Below are 16,067 nucleotides of genomic sequence, written 5' to 3'. Positions count from 1 at the left end.
CAAGAAAACAAGACGAGTCTTATCCAGCAATAGTCCATTTTGGTATTCCTTAAGCCCGGACACTCTTATTGTGGCTTAACCTTGGAAGCCAGAAAACACCAGAGCCGGGGGTTTTCCTTTCAGAAACCCACAACTAAATAAGCTTATAGAACCTATTATCGGATCAATACGTATACAGCTTAATACTCCCAACCAACCATTCACTGTCATCCCAGCTGATGTATCTAGGAGCATTAAGTAGGAATTTTTAAGTAGGATGGTGGCTTTCTGCCTGTTGCAATATATTGGCCATCAATATTTCAAGTAAATGACTGCTAGATCATCTCTAATGATATATTTTTTTTAATACTGATTCGACCGCAGTCATTTGCAAAATTAGAATAATATTTAATGTTTCGAGTGTCGTCAATGATCTCTTTATTGGTTAGAACTGGGAGAGTGATTTTAAATTCAAAGCGTACTGTTTTGCTGCTATCAATGAGTTTTGAATACAGATGAAGCTGTTCAGTTTAGTATGATGGATTTTTAGTCATGTCGGTAAAGAAATTTTCGAACTGTACGAAGTTTAGTCGTCTTCTTCGTGATGATAATAATAAAAAATAATAATAATATATATGCAATTTTTCACTATGATTATGGAGATGGAAGCATTGAAAATGCAAATATTCTTATAAATAAGTTAAACTGTAATAAATTCTATTATCGCTACTTGAATATGATTTAAGATCTGTTGAGGTTTCTTTTTAGCTTAATAGCTCAGCCGAATTTGATGTTAATGATTTACATTTTAATAATTTAAATCAAGAAAGACCAAAAAATTTAATTTTTTTTCTATTTTAAACGCATTAATAAAATTCCTACAACTGTAAAAAAAATGTATCTAAAGCTTACAAATTTTATTTAAAAAATTTATTTATTTATTAAAATATAATATTATAACTGAAAGAACGTTTTATATAAGAGGGCTACGTGCAAACTGTATTTAAAAAAAAAAACAGACATTTAGTGGCTCTAATATCGAAAAATTCACTAGAAAATAAGACAACACGTAAATAAATAATAGAAAAAAAATACATACAACAAAATAAATCAGGAAATTAGAAGTTGATCATCATCCCCAATACTTCTCACCCATTAGGCCTTATATTACTTAATGCTATATTTATATAGTTCTTAAATAGGATTTATTATTATTATTGTTATTATTTTAAACTTTAGGCCATGGTTAAGAAAACTTGGAGTTGATGATCTTACCCCCAAGAATAAAAATCATGCCCTACCGGTGAAGCTTGGGGTGATGAATCAGACTCGGACATGGAGACGATCAAAAACTGCGAACAAGAGTGAAGCATTAGTGTAACTACCACTGGGTGAGCAATACATTTAGTTTTGACAAAAACCGTGCAAATCATTTATACAATTATCCTATAAATATATAATTTACATTTATGACTGTGCATGAACATGCATAAGCCAAGCCGAAAACTCTCTCTCTCTCTCTCTCTTCTTCCCTCATATCCACTTTAAAATAAAGCATTATGAAAAAAACCCGGGTAACTTAAATAAATAAAATAATAAATCAAGTTAAATAGGATGAAGTATCGTGCAACGTGCAAACATATACTTTAATAATAAAGAAAATAATAATAATAATCAAGAATTAAAATAAATAAATTACCATTTTTATACAATTTAATCAAAATATATCTGGTAAATTATGAAAATAAAATAAAAGATTATTTAATTTTATAATTGTATACTTTTTTTTTAGAATTTATATCACACATTTCCAGCTAAACTAAATTGTTCAGATTCATTCTGTTTCGTTAACGAGATTATGGAATGTTGCTGAAAGGAAACCTAACAATACTGTGGTCAAATCAAGAAGCTAACATGATTGTGGCATGGAAGGAATTACTTGCTACTGTGAAACAGTCTTTTCCAAGAGGGTAGAGATCTTGTAATGTGGTTGCAGCAGACAAAATTTTATTTACCATTTGTCTTTTCACTATCAACGTGTAAACTAATGTAATTGTAACAGCGAGTCTCTCTGATGAAACTTAGATAAGCATAGTCTTCTGCCTTTCCCTTTTGTTGGATGCCATTAAAGAGTAACGAATATACAGCTACTAATATTTATAATTTCATTCTATTAATGCATATATCCTACTTTTCATACTCATAAATTGCATCTTAATTTTAAGAATATTCAACTATTCATGCGCATACTTTTCGTAAGTGAAATGAATGCCTAATTATTGATGCGTGTAGTTCCATCCTATTGAATCAAATCAAACTATCTGTTATGCATAATTTTATCGTGTTCAACAATATACTTATTGAAACACGTAATGTTTTATTAAAATGAATACGTAACTGCTAAGAAGCTTGTGTTATCTCATGTATAAATATTGATGAATATAATTTTATCTAATTCAAACGATACACATACTTTCGTCCTATTAAAACTGAAACATTCTAAGTACTAACAAGCATTTTCATCTATTAAAACACATTTAAATATTATATATAATTTTACTTATAAACATGCTTTCACCTTATTGAAAATAATATCCAATTATCAATGCATGCTTTCGTCTACGTAACATGCTTTTACTTTATCGAAAACGAACCTTCAAATATTGATACATTTTACTTTCGCTTTATTATAACCGGATAAACATTATTATTATACACTTTCACTTTACTAAAATCGAAAATTCAGTTACGATACGCGCTTTCATCATATTAAAACGATGACAGAAAAAAAACTCGAGCGCACTTGTATCTTATTGAAGATATTCAACAACCGATACAAGGTTTCATTATATTGAAACGTATATTAAAGTACCAAAGACACATTCTCACTTCATTTAGATATATTAGTACTTAAATTAAGTGTATTTGGAAGATTTCATCACGTTAAAATCAAAATATTACATTCAGATAGGCGAGAAGATTCAAGTATTTATGAAGAAACTACCTTTGAAATCAACATCCAAAACATTGCGGCAATTCAATTTCGTTATATTAAAAAGAAAAAAAAAACACAAAAGAGCTCATCAATTTGAATTTATGGCAAATTATTGCCCATTGCATATCTTCAGTAAACTGTGTTAATGGTGGAGCCAACGTTTAAATAAACTTAGTATTAAAAGGGGGGTTTTGTTTTCTCACTAAAGCACTAAATGAATGTTGTAATGTTTGCTTAAAACTGGGAAGGTAACTTATTTAAATTTTATTGAATAGGTCTGCAATTGGAATTAAAGATTAAATGGCTAGTTAAATAATAGAACTGCATGTTAGTCATTTAAGTAGCTAACGTTTCAAAGTATGCTTCCATTGCATAGGATCTTCGATACAAATTTATGGCTTAAGAAAATTTTTTTTTTTGGTGTATAGTTTCGCCGCTCGATATTCGTAGAAATAAGCATCGGAGCGTATTAAAAACGCTAGGTGATGCGTGAAAAAAGCAAGGAAATCACAGTTGGCTACTTCGTGCACGCTTTGTTTGAGAGCCTAAATATGTGCAGCGGAGTGAAGGAATTGCGTGATGGCTTAAATGCAAACGAAAAAGTTGTGATTTAATAGATGTGCCAAACTATGATTACTTCAATCGCATGTCTTTCGACGCCCAAGGGATAAGACTAGCCTCTCGGGGCTTATAGAAACGTTGTGTTAAATGTGTTAAAGCTAGCTTTTGTTCCCATGTCGACGGTAGTCTGTGGATAAACAGGGGTTGGCGTGCGTGAAAGATCTTCGGTACACGCAATCAGCCACGTGGGGATGATGTACGCTTAGCAGACACCCATCGTCAACGAGAGAGGTAAGTTTGTAAACAATAAAAACAGGAACGACCTAAGGAAACATTAGTTAGTTAGTGTTTACTAGCAAAAGAACAGAGATTGATGAAAGTTTGGTTTTTATATACACTACACGACTAGAGGAATCACTTTCTAGGTCTTATCTATTATAAAACTTTGTTTTCTAAACAGAAAAAAGAAAAAAGATCGCTTGGAAGAATTACTATGCATATTTGCAGATAATTCATTTTATATCCAGGATACATAAAACATTTTTACGTTTAAATTTTAATAGTTTTCCACATAGAAATGGGCACATCGCGAAAAAAATATTATTATTCTTTTTACTGAGAACCTATAAAACAGTTTATGGTAGATCCTACTTTGCATATCTTCATAAAAGAATTAATATTTACAACGCCTGCTATTAACAAACTTGTAGCAATTTTTTTTTGTGTGTTACATAAAAGCAGGAAAAAAAATAGAAAGAAAAATCTTCAAAAATTCTATGCTAGAAATTTTGTATGCGGTTTATAAATAGTCTTTGTAACCAAAATAATTCAATTCCTGGCAGAGTCAAAAATATCAGATCGTGTGGCACGGCCCCAGTATAAATGATTTATACGAATCGGGAAGATAATAGATAGGAGTCTGGAGTACGTTTTGGACTACAATTATCCAGAGATCACGTGCTGGTATAGGAGATGGGCCACGTGCTGGGCAATTTGCGTCATCGAAAGTGGATTTCTATCACAAAGGTAAGAGCGGATCGATAACTAAAAAGGTAAAAATCGGTAGAATTTTGATTGTGAGAACAGTAGGACAATCAGGACCCCAACTTTTTTTTTCTTTTTTAATAAATTGTCACGAAAGGACGTAGCACGACACAGGTAGTTTGGTGGTTCAATATAAAAGACAATGACATCGAAAATTTTGAGCGATAGATACTTTCCACACACGCAAACACAGTTTAATTGTAAATGAACGTCTGTGTGTAAACAATGAAAAATAGGAAAAGTAGCTAATTTACGTTCTTCAGCGATGATGTCAGGTATTACATCGTTTTGTATCGAATTTCTAAATTTTGTTTTCGCTTTAATTTTATCAAAAGAAAGGTAGTATTTTTTAGTTTGTTATCTAATCTGATAAGAAAAAAAAAAGAGATCGTACCTTCTTCTCTTTCTTCTTTATTGACTTCCGTTTTTAACGAGATGTCTGAAGAGTTGTGGAGTAAAAAAAAAGGAAAGTTTCTGCTTATATATATATATAAGACGAGTTTAAATATAAAAAAAACTATACTCTTTTAAACTTTCTCCATTCCGGATGTAGCAAATTATAGTCAGTACGTCAGTCAGAGTCACGTGCCAGTAACCATCGATGCATGGCAAAGAGATAATCGATCGATGGACACTCCATCCATTCGCTGTATGGTGTCCGTGAGAACGCCAAAAATTGGCAACACCGACCGTATACCGCTATCCTACAAATAAAAGCTGATAATGAACTGAGATCGTCGTTGCTTAGCGATCGAAACTGTCCACGTGTACAACATCCTGTCTATACTACCATCTGCCAGTCTGTCTAGGTAAAAGAAAAGTTTTTTTTTTTGTTGTTGTTGTTTCTTTTTTTTCCGGGAAAGATAATTTTCCTCTAAGGAGGAGGAGAATAGTTTGCTAGAAACTTTAACTTAGCAAATTGGACGAAACTTTATCTTAGAAAAGTTGCAAGGTCAGGCTTATCAGAAAATGTTCGATAGGTACTTTTCCCCCATTTAGTACTTGCATTAATCAATATCTCTACTAATTCTGAACGTACAAAATGGAAAAAAAAAAAACTGGTTATTGAGTGATATCCTTAATTGAATATTTACAGGTTGCTCTTTATCAGTTTTAAATTTTAAAATGGTTATTTTGTACAAAATCCTACACAATTCTTATACTTAAATGCAATTTTAAGCCTTCTCGTTTACTTAAATCATGAACTAAACTTAACTTTTGATGTTTTGTTTTTTTAATTATTTAAAGTGTAATTATATAATTGAAACGTTTGTCAATCTATTTTAATTATAATTAAAAGAGAAATCTTATTCTTTACTAAGTAATTTACTTAATAAAGTTTTTTTTTTCTTTAGAAAGTAAATTTTAAAACTTCGATATGTAAATTAAAGATATACAAAATCAAAAATTATTAATTAAAATTAATATCTTGATAATTATTATAGGAAATATTCCATATTATTGACTTTAATTCAAATATGAAAATTTCATTTATATATATATATATAAAATTTGTTTTAATTCCGATTTATTTTCATAATTATTTCGTAAAAAAACATGAAATTTAGACTTTACATGCTAATTTTTATAAATATTTAATGAATTAACGAGAAAATAGAACATGTTTTATACATTATTATTCGATTTCAAATGNCTAAGGAGTCTGCCTACGCGCACACACACACACACACACACACACTTACACACATACAGGTAGGCCAACCAACAGACAAGTAAAGGGAGGGATGGGAAAAAAAAACTATCACTGCTTTACTCCATCTTCCAGAGAGAAGTGATGTAAAACACGCATGCGTTTTCAAAAATTAATAAAGTAATAAGGGAAGATGATGATGAGTAATGAGGGGGTAATGCCTCTCATGGGAGGGGATTGGACACGGCACTGCGTGCTAGCTGTCTAGCCACGGAAAAATTATGTGTCCCACACAGCGTCATACTGAAGTCATGATTAACGGGCTTCATCCGCAGGGGAGTTAAGAGAAGGATTACCATCCAACCTCAGGGACACTTTGTTCATCCCCTACACTGTCCTGCTTCTGAGTTACGTTAGGACGAGACTTAACATTTTTAATTATTTAACCCTTTAATGACAAAATGGATCGTGTTTAAACTAAAGTTATTCCATTTTAAGAAGAAGAAATAAATATATTTCCATCGTTGGATCTACGAAGGGTTAGGCCTTAACTACTTCAAACCTTCCATTAAAAGAAAAAATAACAATTAAAAATAAATATTTTAGTTGAAATGTTTATCTAACAAAACGGGGAATCCCCTTATAATCTCTTTTCAATTACAAATTTTTCAGGAAGTTATTTAAAACTAAACCAATTTTATGGCTCTAGAAATCCATCAATAGATTACCAAACCGGTTAATGATTTATTATATATATAATAAATAATTTTTTTTTATTTTTATTCCTTAAACTAGAACCTTAATTCGTATTACACAACGAGATTTTTATGACTAGCATTTGTGTACCCTTTAATATATAAAGTATCTTTATCACCACCCATAAGAGAGGCTGATACTTTAAAAACTTGGTTTTAAACGAGTGAAAGGCGATTAAGCATTTTGTAACTGCATTAATTTGCAATTCTGTGCAAAGGATAATTAACAGTGAGCATTTTAGTTGATGTTACAGGTGCAAATTTTATATTTTTATATATAATCTGTATATATATATTTTTTTTATGGAGTAATCTGTGATGTACTTTTTTTTTATGTACAAGCCATACGCGAGATTGATTTTAATTACTGCAGCAGATGGTGACCATCGTTGTTTTGTTCGGTGATCTGAATCGCTTCGACGAATATAAGCATTCATCACCATTTCCTATGGAGAGAATTCATCAAAAACAATCTGGTCTAACATAATCCATAAGTTTACACAATCACATAAAGCAATGTTAGCTGAACAAACTATCCAAAGAGTACTACCGACCTCAGTAACAGATGGTTCGGTTTGCTATCAGTAAGAATAGAAAGGCAGAACAGAGCAAGTTAACTGTTATCTAGTGTCGGATCTTTGCAGATCCGGCTTCACTTGCACACAACGTGAGATGAAGCAATTCCAGCACGTGGTACCTTCCAGATAAGTGATCAAATCTACTGACAGACCAGGAGGACCAGTTTTCGTATAGGCGGTCGCTGAGCCGTATAATGCCTCTTTCTCACACACCATACATTCTGCCATTGCTTCCTGCCTACATTCTAGTAGATGTAATCTGTGCCATGGTTTGTCCACTGTCTTCTCAAATGATGGACTGGGTGATGTAGTTAATGATGTGTAAGACTATTTGTTTTCTGTTTTTTTCTTCTACTGACGGCCACATATTGCTATCCCAATTGTTTATAACTTAATAAATTGACTGCAAATTATAACTAATTAATTTTCCGCTTCAAATATAAAGTTTACATTCATTAATAATCCCTTTTAACGCTACTAAAAGTTATTATTATTATTATTTTAAATTTCTAATTACTTTTTTACTAAATTTATCAAAGCAAATATCCTTCTCTTTGAGGTAACATTTTCGAAAAATTAAAAAATTAGTAGAAAGACTTAAAGTAAATTTTATACACCAACTTCTACTATAATGATTAAAAATTTATTTACGATTTTTTTTTCAAATCTTTTAAATATTAAATCATTTAACCAATCAGCAAGATTGGTCCTCCAGTAAGAACTTTAAAAGATAACATACTTAAATATTTCAACAATTCTTCTAAATTTAAAGTTCATTCCTATAGTTTTCAAAGAGTATATTCTACACTTAACTTAATGATATGTCAAACTAGAAAATATTTTTTTTTCTTTTCTTCTTATTAAAATATTACCCCAATTTTTAAATTACCTACACCCAAAGTTCTAAATTACACAATACAAACTTTGAAATTCCAAGAAAAACTTCAGGTCAATTTGTAATTACAATTTTTAAATTTAATATCTATACCTTAGCTCGTTTCGGTCTTTTAGGCCTATCAGAAGAATATATTATTGTTCTTTTAATAAATAAATTACCTCGTTAATATATTCAAGACCATGTAGCAGGCTTTTAGATGCAAGTCTGTTATAACATTTATAATTATTTATACTTATAAAAGTATATCGAAGGTTATAGATCTACACAAAGTGTTAAGGAAACGATCAAATTTCTGGCTTATTTTGTTACAACGAATAGAAGCAGCCATGTTAGTAGATATATTACTTGCTTCTAGAGAATGTATACATTGTAGAATTTATAATTTTGAATGTATACCTTTAAAATTAAATCAGTGAAAGATTCTATAATGTTAAATGGCTTCTTTAAGCACTTGTACTAAGAGATCCTCGTAACACGCATATTGAGTACTACAAAAGATAATTAAGCTTATTTATTTAATAATAAGCTGTAAAATTAGCCTAGAAATGTAACTTAAACTCTTTATTTTAATTTTTTTTCCTTTAAATATTATCACAAATTAAGAAAATTATACGTAATAATAGGATTCTCTAAGCCACGTTCATTATATATTAAAAAATGTTGTTTAGACTTCAGACTTTAATTTAATAAATTTAACACTATTAAATTTAATTTCGTTATTAAAGCAGTTTTAAATTTAGTGACATTTTCATTTAAATTTAAAAGTTTAATTTATTCCTTGCGAAAGTCTAAGTTAATAGCTAAGTGAAATAATGCAACTTTTCTTCATACGTTTGTGAATTATTGATGATTCACTACGCAGAAAAAAAGAAGAAAAAACATAAAAAAAACATACCCGCAAGTATAATGTTTAGGAATAAAATTAGATTAAAATATAATTAAATATCTCCTATTTGGATAAAAACAAAAAAAGAAATGTTTTAAATCTAAAAATAAGCACGGAAAGTATAGGAATTTTGTTGCGTATTTTTCTTAATTTTGTGTTAATCTTATCAATTTTTTAAGGAATATAATTACAGAAAAAAATGATCATTATCTATTAAGCTCATCATATTTTATTCCTAATTCGGTTGATAATCAGTTAATTGAATTTGTGGTGTTAAACAATCGACAGAATCTAAGGAGTCTGCCTACGCGCACACACACACACACACACACACACTTACACACATACAGGTAGGCCAACCAACAGACAAGTAAAGGGAGGGATGGGAAAAAAAAACTATCACTGCTTTACTCCATCTTCCAGAGAGAAGTGATGTAAAACACGCATGCGTTTTCAAAAATTAATAAAGTAATAAGGGAAGATGATGATGAGTAATGAGGGGGTAATGCCTCTCATGGGAGGGGATTGGACACGGCACTGCGTGCTAGCTGTCTAGCCACGGAAAAATTATGTGTCCCACACAGCGTCATACTGAAGTCATGATTAACGGGCTTCATCCGCAGGGGAGTTAAGAGAAGGATTACCATCCAACCTCAGGGACACTTTGTTCATCCCCTACACTGTCCTGCTTCTGAGTTACGTTAGGACGAGACACAAATTTACTTTCCCCAGACCTAAAATGTTTTGGGGGGTAGAAAGAGGGCGTTTAGAAACCCCATGGTATTCTACATTACAGCAGTCACGCGAATGTGACATCTGCCGCAAGAGGTTAGTTTAATCTTACCAATTTCTTGTGGCTTCCATTATTTTGAATACAATGAATTTTTTATGTTTGAAATTTAAATAAGTCGCAACAGACGGAAATATTTAATATAAGTCACTTTTGATATTTATTTCTATATATATCTAGAGAATTGATACGTATACAATTTTGTTTTTTTTAAATACATTAATAATATATTTTTAAATCAATTTTTCATTATCGAAAATGAGTAATTATGGTCACTATCACGGCTGATTAAATTTGCATTATTAAATCAAGTTTGTCCAAAATTTCCCTTCGTTCTCATTAAAAGTCTCCACACAAAATCCTCTAATTGCTGCGTACGTTGTTACTGGAAATGAGTTGTTAACATTTTCGGTACAACATGTGAGTAAATTAGCGAAACGGCCAAGCAATGGATCTTGCCAGACACGAATAAGATAAAAAAAAAAATAGAAAAAAAAATTGTTATCTTTAAAGGATTTCGAGTAAGGATAGTAAATACATTTGACCACACCCTAGTGCTTGTTAAGAACTTAAAACTGTAAGAAAAGTTGAATAAATCTCGAAAATCTACAAAATATAAGCCACAGTCCCAAAATGGATTTCATTCGATAATTAGAAAGTGCTAATGGGGAAGCTGATTCCTAAGCAATCTAGTAAATGCCATTCTAGGATTAAGCTGATGTAACGAAGCTGTTTGCTTCTTTATAAAGAAAAAGCACTCAACAAACTTTTTAAATTTGTTGTTTTTTTCCTCCTTAAGAAAAACAGAATATACGCGAATTAACTCCTTACCTTTTCTTAAGTACGATTTAAAAATTGAATAAATAATAATATAATAATAATTATTATTATAATAATAAACTTACCTTCTCTTGCTGTTGCATCTGTTTTAGCATAATACTCTTCTTTTTATCTTTGCACCTTTTATTTTGAAACCAAACACGTATTACTCTAGGAGACAGTCCAGTCATTTCTACCAATTGTTCTTTCATCAACGCATCCGGACGAGGATTTGCAGCATAACAAGTGCGTAATGTGTGCAATTGCTTTTCATTCAGCACCGTTCGGACCCGTGTAGGTTTGTGCTCTGAATTTTGTTTATGAACTTGGGGACGTACCGAATCCCGATTCCTATTGTTCTGCATTGGCTCGGCATTTGCTATACATAAACAAAACAAAATATATATATAAATTTCTTGAAATTTACTATTTAAAAATTTAAATTATTATATTATCTATCTATAAATATCCCTAAAATATAACGCCTTCATTTCTTAGTTTGCGCTTGAAAGAATGATTTTATTCTTAAACAATGCCCGAAACGGTGGGAATTATATTGCTCTTATAAGTATCTGAAACTAAGGGAAGGAGCAGAAAAAAAATTATTCCAACAGAACGATTAACTACTTTATACCACAAAAAAACTGTAGTTTATACTTTGAAGATTCTAAGATTATTGGCAATATACCTCTCCCAGCAATAAATATTGCTATTCATTCCCTGCTAGTGTCAACAGCTTTGGTTGTAGAAAGCACTTTTCATAAAATTTCGCATCTGCGATGGATGACGTGAATAAGATGTGTGCTATTATGTTTATTGATCATGGGCAGAACGGAGGTTGTAAAAAATTTTCTGACTTTATATTTGCCTGATAAAATTACTGTTATTTGCTAGATCTCATCAACACTGATGGATATCCGGAATTCTCAGCAATGTACTTTTAATGATCAATTGACAAACAGAGTCTAAAGTAGATGCGCATAGCTAATTTAAAGTCGTTATTTTATATAATACCAAGCATTATATAATTGGCGAATATATAAAAATACGATTATTCTCTACATGCAACACATATTTTATAAGTGACTTTTTCTTTTCTTTTTTTTTTTTGAGAATATATAAATATATTTTGAACGAAAAGAAAAAGAATTATAATTGCAAAAATCTGTAAAATATTTTGATTATATTGTATCTTCTATCAATTGATAAATAGCAAAGTTTTTAAAAAGTGAACTCGTTTGCATTTCAGGAGGGGGATAGAGTGCATCTCCCTTCCTTGTTGACATTCAGGGGGACTCGCCTGCAGATTGTCCTGTCGACTTTAATTAACTAGGATGGCAAACTTTTCTGTTAGGATCAAATTTCCGAAGCTTTAGCCGTGTGAAACTTTCAGGTGTGTAAATAACTAAAGAGCCTAGGCCTAACATGGCCGTCCTCCTCTGTTCAACGTGGAAGAAGAAGGAAAAAAATATATATATAACTAAAATTATAATATGTTTATAAAGTAGAATAAATATTTAATGCTTTTATATATGAATAAATTCATTAAAAAATCCAATATTTAGAAAAATATCGAACAATTTAACCGATGATTTTAGTGATAGAAGGTGATGATACGGATGAGGAAACAAACTGATAGAAGCATCTTGTGCAAGTTTTATAGTTTTATTTTATAAAAGTGGCCTGTCTAATTATAATTCGAAGTTTGAAAGACGAGGTAAATATGAGAGGAATTTAGGCCATATAATTATATCAACTTTCTTATGTTTACTAAGAAATGAAAAAAATATACAAACTATCAACTTTATCATAAGGTAAATAAGACTATTATTCTTATTGTGCTTTCAAAATTAAATTGATAACGAATTTTGAATGTTTCGGCAAAGATACCTGTAGGCCACATTTATAAAATAGAAATCTATTTTATTTCCTTTTCTTTCGAACGGATAGAAAGCAAATATTTCGCTCGCTCAATATATTTATATAACAAATTTGATGAAGATGCAATCCCATTTCTAGGCCGCCTGACTAGATTCTCTCGGCTGCTAAGGCACAATCAAAGTGTTGTATCCGAAGTTCTATTCAGAGAAGACAGCTTGCAGGTGACTCATGCGGTTGGATGTGAGAAAAGCACCAGGCGGACCAACGATTCAACCTCCCACTTCATTCGCTCCGCCTTTCACGCCAAGCATTTTAATTGCCGAGCTTTTCAAGCCAAGAAGAACGGCGTCTGGCTAGGCATGAAGTGCATCCAATGACAACAGTATGCCAAGTATCCACCAGAACCGATCTATTATTCGCTATTCCCACGATAGAACCTTGATAGATGGATGTCTCTATGAGTAGCACAAACGAAATTTTCTCTACTAAACCTTTATAAAAATCGACAAATTTCTTAAAAAATATTTGTTAATAAAAGTAGAGTCTTATATATATTACTATAAAGAGCCTAAAATGTGAGGCTACTTTTCTCCCTCAGCCACTTCTAAACAACAAAGAATGAATTCATCATCCCTTTCTCCCCCATCAGACAACAAACCCTCAAACTATTAACCTCGGAAAAAAATCTGTTAAGTAGATACTCGAGTGTTAAACGAGATTCATTTTTCATCTCTGTCTTCTCATTTATAATATCTTTGCACAAATTATACTTGTGGTCATGTGTTTGGCTCATAATAATAGTTCTTAAAGTACTTCTCTCGCTAGATTAGCTGACAGTGAGAAATTCTTATGAAACGATACATTATTGAATGATTGTTACGTAAGTATAAAAAAATTAATTACTATGATTTACAGTAAATTTTATTTATATCTGTAAACCTTATTAATTTGTAATTTTATTTAAATGTCAATGTATGGAGTTTAATGATCTAGAAAAGTAATTATGTTTCTCTTTCTCTCCCTCCTCTTTTTTTTTTATAATCATCATCATCATCATCTCACTTATTATGAAAGGTAATCCTATTTTCTAACTTTAATTCTAGTTTAATGAATTAGAAATTAATTTTAAATCACCCTAGATTAATTTTCTTATTAAAAAATATGGTCTCGAAAGTCCTTAGAGATTAAAAATCGAATTTAAAAAAAAAAATTAATAATAAGATGCAGAAAGGAAACATTGTACGATGTGTTTATTAAATATGCAGATTATTCTTTTATTTATTTATTGTTTTTTTTTGTATTTTGTGAAATAATTAATGGAACGATAGTTAGATATTAAAAAAAAAAAATTGGAATTGTTGTAGAAACACTCCTAGACAAGTATTGCTTGCAAAATTTTTTGAAATGCTGACTCCTCAGCCATATTCTTTTTCAGAGTCAAGTCGAAATTCCAAACTTGCACCTCTTACTTTCCATCTAGGATTCCCATTCATAAAAATCTCTATTCTATACTATAAATAAAGAATATACAAACTTTACATCAATATTGCATTCAGACATATCAAATTCCAAGTCTTATTTTTTTTTTTCCTTTCCTTATATTTTGTTATCTTTCGAGTTCGTTGTAGTTACGTAAATGTTGCATGTTTCATGTTTGCATTTCACAATATTTTAAAACAGAAGACAGTTAGAAAATCGGATAAATTAATTAAAAAATTATATATATTAGAAATTGTTAGAATAAAATTTTTAAATTTTACGAATTTTTTTTTTCTTTTTAATGCTTGTTTTTAAGATTCACGAAGGTGTTGAATTAAGATTTTTACAAAACTGTTCATCACGGATAGTTTAATATCAATTTTATGTATTTTTTTAATATTTTGCAGTAGTCTTCACTTCTTCACTGTAGTTTTCACAGAGAAGAATGCAACAGCCTTGTTTTAAAAATGGACACACGACACGAAAACCCAATCGATGGTAAAGGTTGGTAAACAAAACTTGGCAATATCTTATAATTTATGCTTCTTATCGATTTTTGCTTAGAATAACATATCCTATATATACGAAATAAACTTAAATTATCGATAAAAAAAAAAGACAAAAGTAAGTTAATTCTAATTGAATAGTAAATTTATAGGTAAAAATAATAATAATAATAATAATAATAATAATAATAAAGATAAACTTGAATTTCGTCTATACACATTTTAATTTTCTTAATGATTTGAAACTTGTCTTGATTTATTTCTTTTCTATATTTAGGATATTTTTAATAGTTGCTAAAATTCGAGAATATTAAATGAATTATGATTTAATATCCGATTTAAACAGAAATTTATGACGTAGCTCTATATAGTCTTCTCCTTATAATTAAAGATGAAGAAAAAAAAAAAAAAGAAAAAGAAAAACATTAGCTAACATTAGACTTCAGGACAGTAATTAAATTCTCTGCAATAAATCAGACTTATTCTTAGTTATAGACGTTGCCGAACGTTAAATCCTGCACCAGAAAAGAAAGGTGTCATAATATAGATCAGTTCGTTTCACTTAAATCTTGCACCAAAAATTAAAAAGATAGTAATAATAATATTTAGAAGGCCCCAAAAAATATTTTATTAAAAAAAAAAAAAAAACAGATTTTCAAAGCATTAATCCTTGTTTAAATTTTCCAAAAAAGTTTAATAAAATCAGAGATTAAAATATTAAAGAAAAGAAGAATTAAGTTCATTAAAATCGAATTTCTCATTAAATTCTAATTAAATTTATGGAAAAACCACAAACTTTTCATATTTAAATACGAATAAAAAAAAGAGAAAACGTCAACAATAGCTTACTTTGAATAGTCTAGACTATATATAGGCTATATATCTTAGGTTAAAATTTTTAAACTAGAAAATATCAGAAGTGACATGTAAATTTAGAAAACAAATTTAGAAACTATTCTTCTTGTAAAATTACTCTTGAATAAAGCGTAACTTTTATCCATATACGAGTATAATATGTATGTATATATATATCTGTTACATATATATTTTATTTATGCCTTTACATTTAAGTTGTCTGAAAAGAAAATCAANATTATGTATATATATATATATATATATATTAAAAAACAAGAATATATACCTATATGTATATATATATTAAAACTAGCTTCGGATGCAATTCTGTAGTATATCAAATATTTATCGGTGTAGTTTTCCATCTGCAAAGACTTGGAGAATATGCGG

General features: G+C 30.0%; 1 protein-coding gene across 7 annotated transcripts in view; it reads right to left on the bottom strand.

The window, feature by feature from the left end:
• Nucleotides 1-16,067, bottom strand: part of LOC111619884 (insulin gene enhancer protein ISL-1-like) — a 79,472-nt gene that overhangs the window by 51,088 nt on the left and 12,317 nt on the right. For 5 of the 7 annotated variants that reach the window (XM_023362106.1, XM_023362169.1, XM_023362026.1 and 2 more), the window contains exons 4-5: nucleotides 11,043-11,335; nucleotides 1,281-1,331 (exon numbers count right to left, since the gene is read on the bottom strand). In XM_023362106.1, the coding sequence (XP_023217874.1) occupies nucleotides 1,281-1,331; nucleotides 11,043-11,335 (344 nt within the window). The remainder of the gene's footprint in view (nucleotides 1-1,280; nucleotides 1,332-11,042; nucleotides 11,336-16,067) is intronic. The other 2 variants (XM_023361881.1, XM_023361951.1) reach the window with 1 other exon arrangement.

This window comes from Centruroides sculpturatus, unplaced genomic scaffold (assembly GCF_000671375.1).
Source record: "Centruroides sculpturatus isolate CEXI.00-Female unplaced genomic scaffold, Cexi_2.0 scaffold48, whole genome shotgun sequence".
NCBI lineage: Eukaryota > Metazoa > Arthropoda > Arachnida > Scorpiones > Buthidae > Centruroides > Centruroides sculpturatus.
This window is presented reverse-complemented; position numbering and strand designations above follow the sequence as displayed.